This window comes from Balaenoptera physalus, assembly GCF_965194825.1.
Source record: "Balaenoptera physalus genome assembly, chromosome: 2".
NCBI lineage: Eukaryota > Metazoa > Chordata > Mammalia > Artiodactyla > Balaenopteridae > Balaenoptera > Balaenoptera physalus.
The window spans coordinates 16,015,495-16,036,947 of record NC_138883.1 but is presented as its reverse complement, the minus strand read 5'-3'; the positions used below and the strand labels follow the sequence as shown (position 1 = coordinate 16,036,947).

The 21,453-nt window shown below is 40.1% G+C and overlaps 1 protein-coding gene across 9 annotated transcripts in view; it reads right to left on the bottom strand.

The window, feature by feature from the left end:
• Window positions 1-21,196, bottom strand: part of GALC (galactosylceramidase) — a 183,908-nt gene extending 162,712 nt beyond the window's left edge. For 6 of the 9 annotated variants that reach the window (XM_082451292.1, XM_082451295.1, XM_082451293.1 and 3 more), the window contains exons 1-4: window positions 19,077-21,195; window positions 2,437-2,505; window positions 2,113-2,176; window positions 427-540 (exon numbers count right to left, since the gene is read on the bottom strand). In XM_082451292.1, coding sequence (XP_082307418.1) covers window positions 427-540; window positions 2,113-2,176; window positions 2,437-2,505; window positions 19,077-19,271 — 442 coding nt within the window. In that variant the 5' untranslated portion in view covers window positions 19,272-21,195. Of the gene's footprint in view, window positions 1-426; window positions 541-2,112; window positions 2,177-2,436; window positions 2,506-18,840; window positions 19,010-19,076 lie in introns of those variants that run through there. The other 3 variants (XM_082451297.1, XM_082451298.1, XM_082451299.1) reach the window with 3 other exon arrangements.
• Between the last annotated feature and the right edge of the window lie 257 nt (window positions 21,197-21,453).

The following is a 21,453-nucleotide window of genomic DNA, read 5'->3' as shown; positions in this document are numbered from 1 at the left end:
AATTGTATAAATAGTATTGCCCTTTTACAAATTTTGATGAGAAATTTTGTTCAGGAAATTAGTATAGCACCACAAAAAAAAGAAAAAGACAAAAAATCAAAAACAACAGAATAAGGTTCTAAACCTGATTCTGACATTTACTAATTTTCTGACCTTAAGTCAGTGGTATAAGCTCTCTAAGCCTCCACTGCTTCTGTAAAATGAGAAGAGTAATGTCTTACTCCGGAGGTATGATAAATATCAGACACAATACATATGAGCAAAGAAAGAATCATGCCTGGCACATGCTTTGCTGCTGGTAGCATACTGGTAGTATTAACAACATTATTAATACTACAGTATTAATAGATACTCCACATACATGATTCAGAATTTAAAAATTAAAGGAAAACAGACTACAAAAGTACATCAAACTTCACTTCTTACCCATGAGTGTGATATTAGGGTTCCGTTTCTTAGCTTCCTTCATTAACCACCACTCATATCCTCGGAAATAATTCTCATCTAATTCATAGTGCATGTGGGAGGGCTCGGTGCCATCTGAATGGGAGAGAGCAAAACAGAAAGGAAACTATCTGTTAATGGTGCTTTGTAGGCCACTGTCCCCTACACACATACACACATTTCAGAGAAGTAGTATCCCAGATCCAATCCTGATGTAGGGCACATAAGAATAATCTTATATAACTTAAGGATGGATGATCAAAGCATATTATTTCATTTTTTCATTACCATAATCATCATAAAGGTCTTAAATAATAAAACCATAACTTTCTATTGTAAGCAGTGTTAAGAGAAGTGTTATCAACTCATATAATTGAAAATTCCTAGGACTATATTCTGCTGGGATTTGGTCTCTCTGGGGTTTTCAAATCCATATGCCCAACTTTAAGTTCAGATCACCTCAGCTTCCAGCTTCTCAATCCTAGATGTGAATCCTGGGCTCCAAAGCCCCAATTTCCATACCCCATGCCTTGAGCCTGTAACATGCCTTGTTAAATCAAGACAACGGAATTTTGAGAAAAAAAGGAACAAGTACACTTTCCCACTGTAAGAAAATTCTATACTAACCTCTACAAGGTGTCAAGGTAGGTAAGTGACATCAGTCCTCACATGTTACCACATTTCACAAACATCTGCCCTTGTTAAGAAGGGCCTCAGAAGGAGAGGGGCCCTAGCTCTTTTCTTCTTAAAGGTAAACATCAGAATTCACAAGAACTACCTGCTTCTGTATCTCTACCTCTAATTTAGCTTCAGCAAATGAAGATGGCCAGTCATTATCAATTCTGCAAAATAGGGTTTGACAATAAAATGCATGTCTTCTTATAATAGGTTGGGGATAGTTTTGTTATGGGATTTTCTTTTGTTTTTCATTTGCATTGTTTCTTTCAGCATGAATTAAATACCAATTCCACTACACAGATATATCTATTTAACAAAAGTCACTTCCAAGTCACTAACAGGTACACGGGTATATAGACAATACTCTAAGGTTCACTATAATGGAATCTAACTGATAAAAAATAAGTTATATATAATCACTGAGAGAATTTTCTTCTTCCTGAAAACCAGAGACCTATAAATTTTTTAATTGACTACATGTACTACACAAAGCCAAAATTATGACAATGAAGATTGAAAATTTAGTGGTTAAAAATGATTTTATTTTTAAAAGACAAAAAAGCTGTATCTCTGAAATATCTCTGAAATTACTTATATTTTTGCCACATATTTTATTTAAAGCTAATAACATCTTACATATTTTATACATTAAAATCTTTCTTTTTTTAACTTCTCAGTAAAATTCCAAACTCTCCCTATGCTCTGTCTAGTAAATATTAGTTTATAAAAAACTGTAGATTTGTTTACTACTTAGTACTTCAACTAAATAAGCAATCTAAAGTCCACAAGCTGCTTTGTATGGAAAAAATGCATATTTTGATATAATATTTTTAAAATAATTAGAATGAAGAAGGAACAATAAAGAACAATCTAAGCAGTAATCAACATCAAAAATGTTGGCATTCTTTATATTCTGAAACCATAGTCCATAAGTTTAAGTATAGGTTTAAATATTGGGGGAAAACAATGCCATTCCACAAATACTCCTACCTGTTGTCTGTCCATCACCACCTATTTCAACTTTTAGAATATGCAAAGAGGCACCGAAGTTTGGCTGTGGAAAGAAGTAACAATATTAACACTGTGATTCATTGTATGAAGGACAAAACACTTTAAGACAATTACTAATCACTGCCTTTGGTTTTGCAGATGAGAAAACCAAAGCAAAACTTCAAATAAACAGCAACTTATTCCAAAATTAATTTGCCTAGTTTTTTAAAAACTAGAATTGTGACGGTACTAAAGACTATTGGTGAAATTCACCACAGTTTCTAAGATATCACAGATACCATTACATAATTATTTTCTCATTACCTTAAAGAGATAATCCAGTATTTGAGAACGATAGGGCTCTGGGTAATTTACTAGAAGTCGGGAGGTTGCCTAAAAAATAAAAGAAGTTTTCAAAAGTATGAATAAAACAAATCGAATAATGAACACCTTTTCAGAGCGCTTATGCATGCCATCTAGCATGCCCATATTTAGCCAGCTCTTGGGCAGCGCTGAGCTGTGCAAAGTCATTTCCCAGGTTATCTGTTTGCCTGTCTTGGTTTTGCCCATCATTGGGCAAATACGGCTGTTGTCTGTCCCATAGCTAAGACACAGGTTCCAAGCAACAACCAGATTTCTCTTCTACTGAGATGAGGGTTGGCTGGGAGGTAAGCTTGCTAAGTCTATTGATGAATCTCATTATTATAAATTTATCTTGAGGACCTTGACTCACAGAGTGGTTTTTAGAAGAAATGAAACAGTTTCTCTGTCTTAAGGCTGTTTGTCAACTACAATATCTGGGGGCCAGAATGGGAAAGATGAATCTCAGGTAATTTTTCCCCTCAACACCTTGCAAGAAAATATTACAAGCAGCACTGCTTAAAGGAACCTCCACTCTCCTCATTCTTATTAGAGATTTATAGGTGTTACCTCTTGCTATTAAGAATGACCACACAGTGATTCCCCAGGCCAGGCTGTACTAAGGAAACCTCACACAAGACTTTCCATCAGAATGGAAAGAGAGAGGTGGAAGATGCAGGAAATAACACTTGATCACACCTAAACCATGGCTGATGACTGCTTGAACAAAGAAACCACAAAATCAGTAACCCAGCAATTATGTATACTTTGGGGAGCAACAGGAGCTAGGGCAATAAAGAGATAGGTTTTAACATGAAACAACCAGCACCGTGCCAGGTGCATGCCAAGGGCAAGACTTGACTTCCATGGGGCTTGATGTTCTATTTGAGTCTCATATATGCTACCGCTGACATTCTGGTGGTGTCTCAGACCCAGGACCTTCCCAGCCCCTGCCACTGACACACAGGCCCATGGAGCTACTCTCTAGCCACCTCAAGCTCAACACATCCCCAACCAAACATAGCACTTTTTCCTAAATCTGTTTCCTTCTCATGTATTTGCTATCTTAGTAAAGAACAACACCTGTCTGAGCCATAAATTTAGGGTCACCTTTTCATCAAACTTTCCATCTATCTTCAGTCACCAAGACCTCCTTAATATCTCTCAAATCCATCCCCTCATCTTCAACTCCACTACTTTCATCTAGGCTCTCCTCAATTATTAGAACAGCCTAAATGGTTTCAGGGTCTCCCATCTGCCTCCCCATATTTTATCCTCCATACTACTTGCCAGATTAATCTTCCCTAAACAAAAACCTAACCATGAAACTACTCTGTTTAAACCTGCCAAGACTTCCCTCCCCCAAGAGCTTTCAGGATAAAGTTCAGATTGTTCAGTTTTATACCCAAATCCCTTAATTATCTGGATTCTAACTCTGACACTTTACCCCTTATCACCCTCACACCATCTATCTAGGTCTAACAAACTAATTTTTCTCTTTCTTCTGTCTGGAGTGCATTCTACACCCTCATTTGGCCAAATCCAATTCATCCTTCAGCTTTCAGGTCAAACGCCACCTCTTCAAGGAAGAATACCTTCTGCTCCTCCCCATAAGTTTGACCTAAGTCAGGGGTCCCCAACTCCCGGGCCACAGACCGGTACAGTCGGTGGCCTATTAGGAACGGGGCTGCACAGCAGGAGGTGAGTGGTGGGCGAGCGAGCAAAGCTTCATCTATATTTACAGACGCTCCCCATCGCTCGCATTACCACCTGAGCTCCACCTCCTGTCAGCATTATGGTGAGTTGTATAATTATTTCATTATATATTACAATGTAATAATAATAGAAATAAAATGCACAATAAATGTAATGCACTTGAATCATCCCGAAACCATCCCCCCTCCCCGGGTCCATGGAAAAATTGTCTTCCACGAAACCGGTCCCTGGTGCCAAAAGGGTCGGGGACCGCTGACACAGATTGGACTGTGGACTCCCTCGGCACAAGGTCCACGTGGCTACCATAACTCTTCTGTCCCTGCACCCTCATCACTGCTTTACTTTTCTGTTTCACCTCTAAGTTCCTTGAGGACAAGGACTGTGTCTTATTCAAGTTCATACCCCAATTTATTCTATTATTCAATAACCATTTATTTAATATCTTTTATGTTATCATTTGTTGCACTGCACAGGCAACATAATATAGGCTTTGCGTCCATGAAGCTGGTATCCTGATTACATCATTTACAAGCAATGTGACCAAGGGCAATTTATCATAAAGTGGATTATCTTATTCATTCAGCTGTCCTAAGACTAAAATAAGGTATATGTAAAGGACTTAGCGCAGTAGCTGGCACATAGTAAGCTCTCAAGAATTGACAGGCACTGTATACACAAATTGTTTTTAAAAATAGAGTCACTTTCTCAAAGAGCTTACGGCCTAGCAGAGGCTCAAATATTAAAGTGAATGACTGCTGTATATGCACACTAACCTACCCTTGACCCCAGGTAAACAATGCTGCCTGCTCTGCATTATGCTAACGATATATATTGTTGTTAGAACAATGTGTTTCACTGTTTGGTGGTTATTTTGCTCTCTGTGCTCTTGTATCCCTAACACAGAAAGTGCCAACTTTGAGTAACCACACCACATCATTACTCTATTGCAAGCCTATAGTCACACCCAATGCAAAAGCATTAGTCAATGGCAACAGTCAGTTAGGAGCAGTACAGCCAAACGTTGAAATGTACCGTGAAGCAATAACAAATTACCAAATTACTAATCACGCTCGCTGAATAAGGCCTGGAGCTCTTTACAAGCAGCCCAGGAAGCCTTAGCACAGTAGCTGGAACATAGTAAGCTCTCAACAAATGGCAGGCATTGTATAACCAAACTGGAACACGTTTTTCATTTAAAATCCTTGGAATAACTTCCTCCCCACTAATCTATAAAACAGAATGATATTAACCAAAATTAGTCATGTGACAGATGCCATCCTGTGCTTTGACATCTATCCTCACAATGTTCCTACCAGGTAGGTATCACCGTGTCCCCAGAAAAAAACCTGAGATACAGGGAGGTTACATAACCTGCCCAAGGCTGTACAGTGAGTGGCATGGCCCAGAACAGATCCCTAGCAATCTGCTCTTAAGTCCACATGCACCATACTGCCTTCCCTATCAAATATGAAGATTCCAAACACTTACTGCCACAAACTGTGCTAGGTACCAGGGACTTCAGAAAGAAGTTTAAAGTGGTGTACAAATATAGTGTTGCAACCATTTTCATTCAGTCGGTATTTACCGAACTTCTAAGATGAGTGATGCATTACACATAAGGACACTATTAGAATAGATAACAGTCTCCTATTCTGAGTTACGAAACAATTCTTCTCATTTTAATAATTTTAAACTGAGTTAATAAACATAAAATAACAAAACATTTCCATTTTCAGCAAGTTAAACAATGGATTTAATATCAAAGTAAAGATATTAGGACATTATGAGTCCTCATTTTATGAAATACTGGCTATTCCAGGTTTAAACCACAAAAATAAAAAGGAGAACGGTAGTAGTAAAGAATAAATACATTAGCCCATTAGTCTACTGTTTACCTTGAAATATGCACCAGCACCTATGAGTGAGGTTGCAACATTAGGAAATAAAAGTGTAAAAATCAGCTGGGTTAGGGAAAAGATTTTTTTTCCCACAGTAGAAGGTCAGATCTGTGATCAGACTACAGACCAAGTTATCCACTGGCTTTTCCTTCTTGTAATGCAAATGCATAACTTAAGCTCTGATCGCCGAGACATCCACTTTTCAAAAATAATTATGTTTTATGGTATGTCTACTTAAAAATAGTCACCCAAATCTCATTGGTAACTTGAAACCTTAGAGTTTTGCTAAGTTAAATGATGGAAATTCATTAAATATATAGAAAATTTCCGAATAATATAAAATGCTAAAACATTAATTACTGAACATAGGTTTATCTACTTTTGGTTTCTTATCACAGAGAAACAAAAGATATTTAGATCTGTTAGTAAACATGTCTTGTGCTACAATGAAAAACTGTACAAAAAAAGAAGCATATGCTTCTAGAAATTATAAAATGTATTCATAAATTTGCCAACCTACAGAATACTGGTATAACAGTTCACAATTGTTTACTTCCTAGTTTTCAGTAGAAATTAAGGTTTATAAGAGTCAAGCATTCTAACTAATATATGTAATTAAAATACTAGAAATAATAAGGGAAACAATTCTATCAAGGAAAGTAGGATGTATTTTGACTAAGAAAAGGTATGAGGTAGGGACATGTATTTTTGTTAGGGAAATGAAAGTAATTTTGTCCTTAAGTAGACAAAATGAATGGATATAGAAGCTGGGGAAAGAGAGAGACAGAGAGAAGAAGAGAGGGAATTTTACCTGTGTAGTCAAGCTAGCTAAAAATGAAATAAATTTATTAGAAGGATTTTTTTAAATAAACTTTAATAGTGTACTCATGTAAAACTAAAACTTAATTATCTTTCATCTGCTAAAAAGACAAATTTTTATTAGACTATTGGTCTGCTCTTGATAAACCTGTGAAAGGTTTTTCTTTACCTTTTAAGTAAACTGCCTAGGAAATAAAGATTCTGTGTTTTATCAAAATAATATTCTATGCTTCACATTATCTTTACTGAATCTTTAATTACTTAAAAAAAAAAAAAAACCTGAGTCTTCTCTATTAAAAGAGCTAAGGTTGTGTGTTTGGGGCGGGGGGGGGGGTGTTAAACTGGGATTAAAATAAGTAACTTTATGTATTTGCCTGTGAAGTTCTTGTCATTTTGGTTAAATGGATAACTAAGTATTATTTCTCAGTGACCAACAATCCTATTTAATCAAGTGTTTTAACACCTTTTGATATTTTGACAAACTTCCTAAAATCAAATTCTAAATGAAGTCTTTTTGACCTCAAAATAACTTTGAGATTTTCCAGATGGGCCCTGGAACATCTCAAAAGATGTGGTCTTTCTCCTTATAAAAAGACAGACATTAAACTAATTAGGCTTATTTGGTATGTTAAATTGCATGGGAAGCACTGTCAAAGACATAATGCTAAACCTTCTTTAGGTTATATTTGTATTGATATATGTTACTAATATATGTGTTCCAGAAATTACACGAAATTCCTAGATACCTGCTATATCCTGGTATGATGTTATCACTAGTAATTCTACTTATTATCTTAAAATGTTGTATGTCACAGAAATAACCTAATTTCCTTGTCATTTGCATTATAATAAACTTTATCAGATCTTCAACATGGTTGTGTTTAAGTCTTTTTGTCATTTACAGACAGTTACTGTTTTACTCTGATGCTTTTGCAAAAGTGTTCTTCGAAAAGCGCTTCATCTTCAAGAAGACTTGTGGAAAGGATTCTAACTTAAAGTATGGGATTCTGATAATTTTCAGATCATATTGCTCAACTGGGTAAGAATTTACAGAACTCTAAGGTAAAAAACGATTCATAAAACTGCTAACTAAAGATCAAGATCAATCAGAATTAATTACAAGGAACTGAATGAACTGATGAGGATAATTATAATTTTTATGACTTTTTATCTGAAACATTGTTAGTTCTTGAATGGTTTTTTTTTCCCCCAGACTTAAGGAAACCTTTTTTTCTAAGCTGTCTATGACCTCAGCAGTTTGGTAAAGTGTACCCTTGTAAACAAAGATAAAACAAATTTCTCCCTACCTGATCCTTTCAGAATTTAGAAACTCTTAGTGAGTATTCTCATTTTCATAGCAATATATTTATTTGCATAAGTTCCTAAGAATCTGTCCTCCTTGTAACAGGACACAATTGGAAACATTGATTATATTACCAAGGTTTTAACTGGAATGTCATATTTGAGAGACATGCACATAGACTCAGATATAACCAGACAGATTTAAGGAACTAAGGTTGACTTATGGAGCCAATAAAGCTCCTTGGAAAAATCAGCCTGGCAACTTGCTTACAGAAGCCTTACCAGGTGAGTAAGGAAGGTCGCTTCCTGGCAGATGTAGGAACCTCAGGATATTCAGCAGACCTTGAGAAGAAAGGAATTCACCCAAATCTATCAGTACCGCAGGGAAAGTCTGATGGTAAGCTTATAGCTTGGCTTCCTACCTTGAGAGAGACTTCTAAGTGTCCAATCTGTGATTCCTTGTGTGAAGGTCCAGCAGAGTATACTTGAAAGAGCCTATATGGTCTATCACTATTCTTGTTGCACTTAATAAATAATAAACTAATTAATTATTAAATAATCAGGCCAGACTTATTTTGCAAGTAAATTAGCCTTATTTGGGTTATCTCTGATAAAAGGTGGGGGGAAGGGGAAACTATAGGACACCCTGTGGATATCAGATTTTAGTCCTGTTAATTGCCTTTGAGGTTTGTTTTCTACCTGTAAACTGGACTGAATACTGAATTCTTCTCACTTCCTCTAATGTCTGGCTACAACTCTCCAGATATTGTTTCCAATTTTTTCCCACCTTTCTGACTTGGAATTATTGAGAACTAAAATTGCCCTTTTCCTGAAGCCATGCAAGCTAAAGTGGGACAACTAGATATAAACTCCAGAGAAATCACTACAACAGTTCATGTATGAACAATCTTTGTGCCTCTTGCTGTATGGACCACTTGGAAAGAACCCCCACCACCACCACCAGAGATATTCAAACTACAAACCAGGAAAATCTATGACTGCCACCATCTGTCCCCACCCCGTCTGAAGATGCTTCAAGTCCTACATCTAGAAATCTCAACTGGCTACCCTCAGGACTCAGACTAGGTTTATAATCTGCTCCAACCACTAACCATTGTTTTTCTTTTGTTTCCGTAGAAATGCCTCTTATGAAATAACCTGAATCAAATATTTGCACCATAGAGGCCTAACTTTATAAATGCACCTGCATTGCTGCCTCCTCAAATGAGACACAATCCTTTAATTGAACTGACCTATTCTAAGAGAGTGGTTGGGTGCGATATGGAGCAATCCACCAACTCAGCACAGACTGAAACCTACTTACACCAGATGTCCCAAGATGTTAATCATAACATTTTCTAATCTTTGAACGGATCCCTAGGGCCCCAAGATCACTGACCTCGTTTCAAGGTGTAACCCTTTAAGCTTGGGTCAATGGCTACCAGCTGGATTTCAGGACTATCGTTTGTACAATATAATTATTATAGGAGTGCTACTAAAATCCTTTCTAGGTTACAACATGCCCTATCCCTGACTTTTAGTAAATCAGCTACTCAGGCAGTTAATGTCTTCACCACTGACTCTGATGCCTAGGCACCAAGGGTGGATTGTAGTGTAATCCCCAACAGTTGGTTTTTCCTTTTTTGTAATGGAAGGGCAGGACTTAAGCTTTGACTGCAAGGCATCCACTCCAGAATTATCCACTTCAGAGATACCTATCTCAAATAAACACACTGCCAGCCACAGAACTAGATAAAGAGCCAGGCTGGGGTTGGCGGGAGCAGGTGGGGGGGATTCTTTGTTTTAGAGATCTTGGTTGATTTCAATAACTGACCATCATTAGGGTCACTTATTTTTTCTCTTCCTGCACTAAATTTCTACTCTTAAGTTTTGAACTCACCAATAAAAAGTAAGCCCACAAAACCCTAGGCCTCACCCTTGGCCCTAATGAAAGCAGAACCCCAGGCCCACACCCCCCTCTCTACCTACAACCTCCCTGTGTGGCCGAGGTATGCCAAGTGCTTTCCAGGACCTGTGAGTAATAAACTTTTTATTTTCAAAGTTTTCTGATGGTTATCACTGAGGGCATCTTGCAATCACAGTAAAAAGCACACAGAGGAGCTTCAAGATGGCAGAAGAGTAAGACATGGAGATCACCTTCCTGCCCACAAATACATCAGAAATACATCTACATGTGGAGCAACTCCTACAGAACACCTACCGAATGCTGGCAGAAGACCTCAGACCTCCCAAAAGGCAAGAAACTCCCCACGTACCTGGGTAGGGCAAAAGAAAAAAGAAAAAACAGACACAAAAGAATAGGGATGGGACCTGCACCAGTGGGAGGGAGCTGCGTGAACACAGCCTGAAGGGGGCTAGTGGGCCACAGCTAGCCAGGAGGGAGTACGGGAAAAGGTCTGGAACTGCTGAAAAGGCAAGAGACTTTTTCTTGCCTCTTTGTTTCCTGGTGCACGAGGAGAGGGGATTGTGAGCGCTGCTTAAAGGAGCTCCAGAGACGGGGGCAAGCCGCGGCTATCATCGCGGACCCCAGAGACGGGCATGAGATGCTAAGGCTGCTGCTGCAGCCACCAAGAAGCCTGTGTGCAAGCACAGGTCACTATCCACACCACCCCTCCCGGGAGCCTGTGCAGCCCACCACTGCCAGGGTCCCGTGATCCAGGGACAACTTCCCTGGGAGAGCACACGGCACACCTCTGGCTGATGCAACATCATGGTGGCCTCTGCTGCCGCAGGCTCACCCCGCATCCGTACCCCTCCCTACCCCCGGTCTGAGTGAGCCAGAGCCCCCGAAGCAGCTGCTTCTTTAACCCCGACCTCTCTGAGCGAAGAACAGATGCCCTCAGGCGACCTACACACAGAGGCGGGGCCAAATCCAAAGCTAAACCCCGGGAGCTGTGCGAACAAAGAAGACAAAGGGAAATCTCTCCCAGCAGCCTCAGGAGCAGCGGATTAAATCTCAACAATCAATTTGATGTACCCTGCATCTGTGGAATACCTGAATAGACAACGAATCACCCCAAATTGAGGAGGTGGATTTTGGGAGTAACGATATATTTTTTTTTCCCCTTTTTCTCTTTTTGTGAGTGTGTATGCATATGATTCTGTGTGTGAATTTGTCTGTATAGCTTTGTTTTTACCATTTGTCCTAGGGTTCTGTCCTTTTTTTTTTCTTTTCTCTTTTTAATAAACTATTCAGCACTTGCTATCATTGGTGGATTTGCTTTTTGGTTTGGTTGTTCTCCTCTTTCTTTCTTTTTTTTTAAAATACTTAAAAAAAATTTTAATAATTATTTTTTGGTTTTTATGTTAATAACTTTTTTATTTTATCTTATTTTATTTTATCTTTTTCTTTCTTTCTTTTTTTCTCCCTTTTATTCTGAGCCATGTGGATGACAGGCTCTTGGTGCTCCAGTCAGGTGTCAGGGCTGTGCCTCTGAGGTGGGAGAGACAAGTTCAGGACACTGGTCCACAAGAGACCTCCCAGCTCCACGTAATATCAGATGGTGAAAATCTCCCAGAGCTCTCCATCTCAACGCCAAGACCCAGCTCCACTCAATGACCAGCAAGCTACAGTGCTGGACACCCTATGCCAAACAACTAGCAAGACAGGAACACAACCCCATCCATTAGCAGAGAGGCTGCTAAAATCATAATAAGGTCACAGACAGCCCAAAACACACCACCAGACATGGGCCTGCCCACCAGAAAGACAAGATCCACCCTCATCCACCGGAACACAGGCACTAGTCCCCTCCACCAAGAAGCCTACACAACCCACTGAACCAACCTTAGGCACTGGAGGCACACACCAAAAACAACGGGAACTATGAACCTGCAGCCTGTGAAAAGTAGACCCTAAACACAGTAAGTTAAGCAAAATGAGAAGACAAGGAAACACACAGCAGATGAAGAAGCAAGGTAAAAACCCACCAGATGTAATAAATGAAGAGGAAATAGGCACTCTACCTGAAAAAGAATTCAGAATAATGATAGTAAAGATGATCCAAAATCTTGAAAATAGAATGGAGAAAATACAAGAAACGTTTAAAAAGGACCTAGAAGAACTAAAGAGCAAACAAACAATGAGGAACAACACAATAAATGAAATTAAAAACTCTCTAGAAGGAATCAATAGCAGAATAACAGGCAGAAGGACGGATAAGTGACCTGGAAGATAAAATAGAGGAAATAACTATCGCAGAGCAGAATAAAGAAAAAAGAATGAAAAGAATTGAGGACAGTCTCAGAGACCTCTGAGACAATATTAAAAGCACCAACATTCGAATTATAGGGGTTGCAGAAGAAGAGAAAAAGAAAGGGACTGAGAAAATATTTGAAGAGATTATAGTCGAAAACTTCCCTAATATGGGTAAGGAAATACTTAATCAAATGCAGGAAGCACAGAGAGTCCCATACAGGATAAATCCAAGGAGAAACACGCCAAGATACATATTAATCAAACTATCAAAAATTAAATACAAAGAAAAAATATTAAAAGCACCAAGGGAAAAACAACAAATAACATACAAGGGAATCCCATAAGGTTAACAGCTGATCTTTCAGCAGAAACTCTGCAAGCCAGAAGGGAGTGGCAGGACATATTTAAAGTGATGAAAGGGAAAAATCTACAACCAAGATTACTCTATCCAGCAAGGATCTCATTCAGATTTGACGGAGAAATTAAAACCTCTACAGACAAGCAAAAACTAACAGAATTCAGCACCACCAAATCAGCTTTACAACAAATGCTAAAGGAACTTCTCTAGGCAAGAAACACAAGAGAAGGAAAACACCTACAATAACAAACGCAAAACATTTAAGAAAATGGGAATAGGAACATACATATCGATAATTATCTAAAATGTAAATGGATTAAATGCTCCAACCAAAAGACATAGACTGGCTGAATGGATACAAAAACAAGACCCGTATATATGCTGTCTACAAGAGACCCACTTCAGACCTAGGGACACATACAGACTGAAAGTGAGGGGATGGAAAAAGATATTCCATGCAAATGGAAATCAAAAGAAAGATGGAGTAGCAATTCTCATATCAGACAAAATAGACTTTAAAACAAAGAGTATTACAAGAGACAAAGAAGGACACTACATAACGATCACGGGATCAATGCATGAAGAAGATATAACAACTGTAAATATTTATGCACCCAACACAGGAGCACCTCAGTATATAAGGCAAATACTAACAGCCATAAAAGGGGATACCGACAGTAACACAATCATAGTAGGGGACTTTAACACCCCACTTTCACCAATGGACAGATCATCCAAAATGAAAATAAATAAGGGAACAAAAGCTTTAAATGATACATTAAACAACATGGACTTAATTGATATTTATGGGACATTCCACCCAAAAACAACATAATACACTTTCTTCTCAAGTGCTCATGGAACATTCTCCAGGATAGATCATATCTTGGGTCACAAGTCAAGCTTTGGTAAATTTAAGAAAACTGAAGTCGTATCAAGTATCTTTTCTGCCCACAATGCTATGAGACTAGATATCAATTACAGGAAAAAATATGTAAAAAATACAAACACATGGAGGCTAAACAATACACTACTTAATAACCAAAGGATCACTGAAGAAATCAAAGAGGAAATCAAAAAATACCTAGAAACAAATGACAATGAAAACACGACGACCCAAAACTTTGGGATGCAGCAAAAGCAGTTTTAAGAGGGAAGTTTATAGCAATACAATCCTACCTTAAGAAACAAGAAACATCTCAAATAAACCACCTAACATTACACTTAACACAATTTAAAAAAGAAGAAAAAAACTCCAAAGTTAGCAGAAGGAAAGAAATCATAAAGATCAGATCAAAAATAAATGAAAAAGAAATGAAGGAAACGATAGCAAAGATCAATAAAACTAAAAGCTGGTTCTTTGAGAAGATAAACAAAATTCATAAACCATTAGCCAGAATCATCAAGAAAAAAAGGGAAAAGACTCAAATCAACAGAATTAGAAATGAAAACGGGGAAGTAACAACTGACACTGAAGAAATACAAAGGAACATGAGAGATTACTACAAGCAACTATATGCCAATAAAATGGAGAACCTGAAAGAAATGGACAAACTCTTAGAAATGCACAACCTTCCAAGACTGAACCATGAAGAAACAGAAAATATGAACAGACCAATCACAAGCACTGAAATTGAAACTGTGATTAAAAATCTTCCAACAAACAAAAGCCCAGGAGCAGATGGCTTCACAGGAGAATTCTATCAAACATTTAGAGAAGAGCTAACAGCTATCCTTCTCAAACTCTTCCAAAATATACCAGAGGGAGGGAACACTCCCAAACTCATTCTATGACACCACCATCACCCTGACACCAAAACCAGACAAAGATGTCACAAAAAAAGAAAACTACAGACCAGTATCACTGATAAACATAGATGCAAAAATCCTCAACAAAATACTAGCAAACAGAATCCAACAGCACATTAAAAGGATCATACGCCATGATCAAGAGGGGTTTATCCCAGGAATGCAAGGATTCTTCAATATATGCAAAATCAATCGATGTGATACACCATATTAATAAACTGAAGGATAAAAACTATATGATTATCTCAATAGATGCACAGAAAGCTTTTGACAAAATTCAACACCAATTTATGATAAAAACCCTCCAGAAAGTAGGCATAGAGGGAACTTACACCAACATAATAAAGGCCATATATGACAAAGCCACAGCCAACTTCATCCTCAATGGTGAAAAACTGAAACCATTTCCACTTAGATCAGGAACAAGACAAGGCTGCCCACCTCACCACTATTATTCAACATAGTTTTGGAAGTTTTAGCCACAGCAATCAGAGAAGAAAAAGAAATAAAAGGAATCCAAATTGGAAAAGAAGAAGTAAAACTGTCACTGTTTGCAGATGACATGACACTATACACAGAGAATCCTAAACATGCTACCAGAAAAGTACCAGAGCTAATCAATGAATTTGGTAAAGTAGCAGGATACAAAATTAATGCACAGAAATCTCTTGCATTCCTATACACTAATGATGAAAAATCTGAAAGTGAAATTAAGAAAACACTTCCATTTACCACTGCAACAAAAAGAATAAAATACCTAGGAATAAACCTACCTAAGGAGACAAAAGACCTGTATGCAGAAAATTATAAGACACTGATGAAAGAAATTAACGATGATACAAACAGATGGAGAGATATACCATGTTCTTGGATTGGAAGAATCAACATTATGAAAATGACTATACTACCCAAAACAATCTACAGATTCAATGCAATCCCTATCAAACTACCACTGGCATTTTTCACAGAACTAGAACAAAAAATTTCACAATTTGTATGGAAACACAAAAGACCCCGAAGAGCCAAAGCAATTTTGAGAAAGAAAAACGGAGCTGGAGGAATCAGGCTCCTAGACTTCAGACTATACTACAAAGCTACAGTAATCAAGACAGTATGGTACTGGCACAAAAACAGAAATATAGATCAATGGAACAGGACAGAAAGCCCAGAGATAAACCCATGCACATATGGTCACCTTATCTTTCATAAAAGAGGCAAGAATATACAATGGAGAAAAGACAGCCTCTTCAATAAGTGGTGTTGTGAAAACTGGACTGCTACATGTAAAAGAATGAAGTTAGAACACTCCCTAACACCGTACACAAAAATAAACTCAAAATGGATTAAAGACCTAAATGTAAGGCCAGACACTATCAAACTCTTAGAGGAAAACACAGGCAGAACACTCTGACATAAATCACAGCAAGATCCTTTTTGACCCACCTCCTAGAGAAATGGAAATAAAAACAAAAATAAACAAATGGGACCTAATGAAAGTTAAAAAATCTTTTGCACAGCAAAGGAAACCATAAACAAGACAAAAAGACAACCCTCAGAATGGGAGAAAATATTAGCAAACGAAGCAACTGACAAAGGATTAATCTCCAAAATTTACAAGCAGCTCATGCAGCTCAATATCAAAAAACAACCCAATCCAAAAATGGGCAGAAGACCTAAACAGATATTTCTCCAAAGAAGATATACAGATTGCCCACAAATACATGAAAGGATGCTCAACATCATTAATCATTAGAGAAATGCAAATCAAAACTACAATGTAATATCATCTCACACTGGTCAGAATGGCCATCATCAAAAAATCTACAAACAATAAATGCTGGAGAGGGTGTGGAGAAAAGGGAAGCTTCATACACTGTTGTTGGGAATGTAAATTGATACAGCCACTATGGAGAACAGTATGGAGGTTCCTTAAAAAACTACAAATAGAACTACCGTACGACCCAGCAATCCCACTACTGGGCATATACCCTGAGAAAACCATAATTCAAAAAGAGTCATGTACCACAATGTTCATTGCAGCTCTATTTACAATAGCCAGGACATGGAAGTGACCTAAGTGTCCATCGACAGATGAATGGATAAAGAAGGTGTGGCATATATATACAATGGAATATTACTCAGCCATAAAAAGGAACGAAATTGAGTTATTTGTAGTGAGGTGGATGGACCTAGAGTCTGTCATACAGAGTGAAGTAAGTCAGAAAGAGAAAAACAAATACCACATGCTAACACATATATATGGAATCAAAAAAAAAAAAAAATGGTCATGAAGAACCTAGGGGCAAGACAGGAATAAAGACGCAGACTTACCAGAGAATGGACTTGAGGACACGGGGAGGGGGAAGGGTAAGCTGGGACAAAGTGAGAGAGTGGTAGTGTATATATGGACATATACACACTACCAAATGTAAAATAGATAGCTAGTGGGAAGTAGCTGCATAGCACAGGGAGATCAGCTCGGTGCTTTGTGACCAGCTAGAAGGATGGATAGGGAGGGAGGGTGGGAGGGAGACGCAAGAGGGAAGAGGTATGGGGATATATGTATACGTATAACTGATTCACTTCGTTATAAAGCAGAAACTAACACTCCATTGTAAAGCAGTTATTCTCCAATAAAAACGTTAAAAAAAAAAGAAGCACAAGGGCCAGTCCCTCCACAGCACTCGTTATCAATAGGCTGAGACCAGCCCAGAACATCCACCCAGCAAGCAAGCATTCAAGCTGGTTCTGAATTGCATCTAAGGATACAAGCACCAATCTGACTCAACCCAAGAAACAACCCATTCAACCCATTCAAGAGTTCTGCCTTACCATTTTCAAATAAAATCAGTTCTAGCTATGATCTGGGATATAAAAAAGAAAATCCCTCTCACCCAAAGATCTGCCACCATAAATCCCATGGACCCAAAAGCTATAAACACAAGGGGATAAAACAAAGACAAGACAATGGTTACAAAGAGCATGAGACAGGACTAAGTAAATTGTTAGGAGCCAAGAACAATCATGCTACTGTGGCAAGCTCCCAGGCCTAAGAGCCACCCATCAGCATGACTAGGGAACTAAGGAAATTACCAGCTGTGCCCACACAGATTTTGCATTAAGCTGGAATGGCCCTCATGTCTCCCTTAACATAAGTATTTGAGAATGCCCAGATAATACGAACTTATCCCAAGTGACACAGCCTAGAAAAGATTAAAGAGACATGCCAATTAAATGCAATTAGTATCCTGGATGGGATCCTGAAACCGAAAAAGAGCATTAGGTAACAACTAAGGAAATATGAAAGGAAGTACAGACTTTCATTAACGTAATCAATATTGGTTGGGACAAATGTCCCGTACTAATGTGGGATGCTGGTAACAGGAGAAAACTGGCTGCAGGGTATATGAGAACTCTGTATTGTCTTGGCAACTTTTCTGTAAATCTAGAACTATCTTTAAACTAAAATTTTATTTAAAAAACAAGAAACCGCTTGCTCCAGAGATCCTTGAATAAGGAAAATAGTTCTCTCAACATTTAGTATGAGAAGCCACTGGCGCATTTGTTAAAAAGCAGATTCTCAGGCCCCACTCCAGAACTGTAAAGTCAGAATGGGAGCTGGGGGGGAGGCCAGAGTCTGCATTTAAACAAACGGACCAGGTGATTCTTATGCATCTTAACGGTGGTGAGTCACTATCTTGACCGGTGACCCATCATCGTTTCCCTCTCCTCACACACATAAATAGCCACCAATGAGGCATTGCCCCTTCCAGAGGGCAACTCACCCCCTTAGGCCTTTGCCATCCGAGAGGAAAACAATCCTCCAACAGTAAACAATCCTCAACTATCAGTTGGTACTGGTGTAGCCTGCCATTAGAAAAAGAAAAAAAAATCCCAGACAGTTTCTAGCCTCTCACCTTCCTAAAGAGGCCTTGAGATACCTGCTGTGCCTCCAAACAAAAACTTATCCGGTACTTGACCCTTTGAAAGGGCCCAACCTCATCCTGCAGTACTGGTCCAGGACTCCCCGACGCCCCTCCCTAAAAAAGAAGAGGCACAGCCAAAGCATCCCACTGGGGCATCCTCTTCAGCAGACGGATGCTCCTCGGCTCCCTGGCCGTCTCTGGAGCGACCCTCCCAGAGTGCCCTCTCCAAGGCGAAGAGACCCCCACACACACAGGCCCCGCTGCCCAGGGAAAGGAAGGGTTTGAGGCCCAGCCTTGTCACTATCTAGACCTGCCACTTACTCGGTGGACGCCCGGATCTGTTAAATCTAACTGGCTCTACAGGTTCACTTTAAACCAGCGAACGCAGGTTCCAGCCCCGCGGCCAGCGGGTCTGGACAGCCAGGCGAGGGCGGCCCGCCGGGAGCCGGGCCGCGAAGGGAGAGCGTCGAAACGCGGGGCTACGCCGCGGGGGCTTGTGGGGCGAGACGGAGCGGTCCCCTGACGCCACCCGCGCGTCCCACCTCCCCGCTGCTCACCCCGCCGCCGCTGACCGCTCCGATGCCGTCGAACTCCCGGCCCAGCCCGTCGGAGTCGTCGAGCACGTACGCGCCGCCGGGCGCCAGCAGCGCGCACAGCAGCAGGGGCACCGCGGCTTGGCCCGCCGAACCCGCGGCGGCCGTCATGGCTTTCACTCGGCGTTGCCGGGAAGCCTGGGATAGGCGCTCAGCCATTGTGTCGGTCACATGACTCCGGGGCCCACGGAGGCGGGTCCGGTTACCGCCATGATGGAGAAGGGCAGAAGGCCGCTGGCGCCGCCGCCGCCATGTTGAGTGTGGGCCGCACCTCGCTGACGCAGCCGCAGTAGTGTTGAGGGAGGGCGGAGCGAGCCTTTCCTAGTCGGCCCAAGTTCAGGGGTCCGAGTTCAGCCTTCACGTGTATCCGTTCGCTGCCTCTCCTTCGGCTTCACCCACTGGAGCACTTTATCGAAGGGGAGGTGGATGTCCAAGGCCAAGGGAGCAGGGCAGTGCATGGCCTACTATGGACCTCCCCGAACATCTCCGGGCGCTTCTGCCACCTGCCAGTACGTGGCAGAACGAGAAAGAGGAGCGGGCTTGCAGTCTCTATCCTAGTCCGCGTGCAGCTGTCACCTTGGTGGAGTCACTTAGCTTTCTGAGCCTGAGATTCCTCTTACGTAAGATGAAGCAAGAGCAGCCGCATGGGGACATATGATTAAATGAAATACGAGTAAAGCAACAGACAGGCAGTAAATCTTAGCTGAATGCGTTACACACTTAGCAAGCCTTAGCTGACATGGTTCTAAATCCTGGTAACAACTTCATCCTGGTAACAACTTCATCCTGGTTGCTTTATAAGGTACTTGCCGCTGCCAGTTGAAATGGTTCCAGGCAGATAACCCTAAATTGGCAGGGAAGTTGTGAATTGTCCTGGGATTCCTGCCACATCCGGCATTGGTCTGAGATTTCTGATTTCCTTGGTATTGAAGCAAATTGAAGAGACTACTGAGAGGCTTCAGAGAAAGCATCTCTGATCCCCAGATCTGATTGTTTTGCCCCTTAACTGCAAACGTAAATTTAAGTGTCAAGACTACGATTATACCAGGAGGAAAAATTTATCTGGGCAGTCCCGTAAACACTCGTCAGGCCCTTACGATATCTCTAGGTTCTTAATGGACAGTATGCTTACTCTTTCCATCTTCCTAAATTACTATAGGTCTATTATGATTTTCCAAGGACAGTCCCAGCTTGTGTCTATTGTCCTAACATAATTATTAATAGTATCCCTTTCACCCTCAAAAATGTTCTGGCTTGTATGATAAATTATATAGTTCCCTGTATATTGGCCACTTGTTTTCTTCCATTTCTTCTTTTCCCCATACAGCACTTATCTGAACTACCTTCCTTACAATCACCATTCTATGATTCAAGTCAGTAACTAGTCAAGTTCCATAGATTTACCTTCTCTGAACTCACTCTGATCCATCTGTTCTAATAAAATTTTAAACATGAGCGGAGCACCAGTGGATGCAAGACATGGCTGATAAATCAAGTAAATGCTAAGCTTCCTACCGACCCTGAGGTTTTATATCTGGGATATGCATGTAACATCTGCATAATCATGTAACTAGAAGAAAATAGAGGAAAAAATACCATACAAGCGAAACTGGGAAGTTGAAACCAGAACCCAGCATATGTCATTCTGTAGCACACTGTTGCACCTTGTATTTGGAAGGCACACCACAAATATTTGTGCAATGTGTGATATTTGTAAAAGAGGAAACAGAATATTTAACAGTAAGTATGTACCACTAGTTCCTACTAGTTCATAACCAAAGTAATTCCTTACCAGGGAACATGTCTCTTGTTGCAAATTTCTAATCTATGCTAAGGAAACCATTAGACAAGAAAGTTTCTAATAAAAAAGCAGTAAATACAAGCTGAGAAAGAGACATCCTTGAACTGCTGGGCACAGCACTCAGATGTGCTCAAGACGTGAGATAAAGGGAAACGGCCGTTATCAGACAAGTGATTGTGTGTTCGGCTTCCCTTGCTTCTGTGGTTTCAGGGTCCCTGAAATACACCAGACAGTAGGAAAGAAGCATCTCACAGTTCTCAAAAGTCAGATGAGTTTAAAAAGTAAGGACAGGGCTTCCCTGGTGGCGCAGTGGTTGAGAGCCTGCCTGCCAATGCAGAGGACACGGGTTCGAGCCCTGGTCTGGGAAGATCCCACATACCGTGGAGCAACTAGGCCCGTGAGCCACAATTACTGAGCCTGCGCGTCTGGAGCCTGTGCCCCGCAACAAGAGAGGCCGCGATAGTGAGAGGCCCGCGCACCGCGATGAAGAGTGGCCCCCACTTGCCGCAACTAGAGAAAGCCCTCGCACAGAAACGAAGA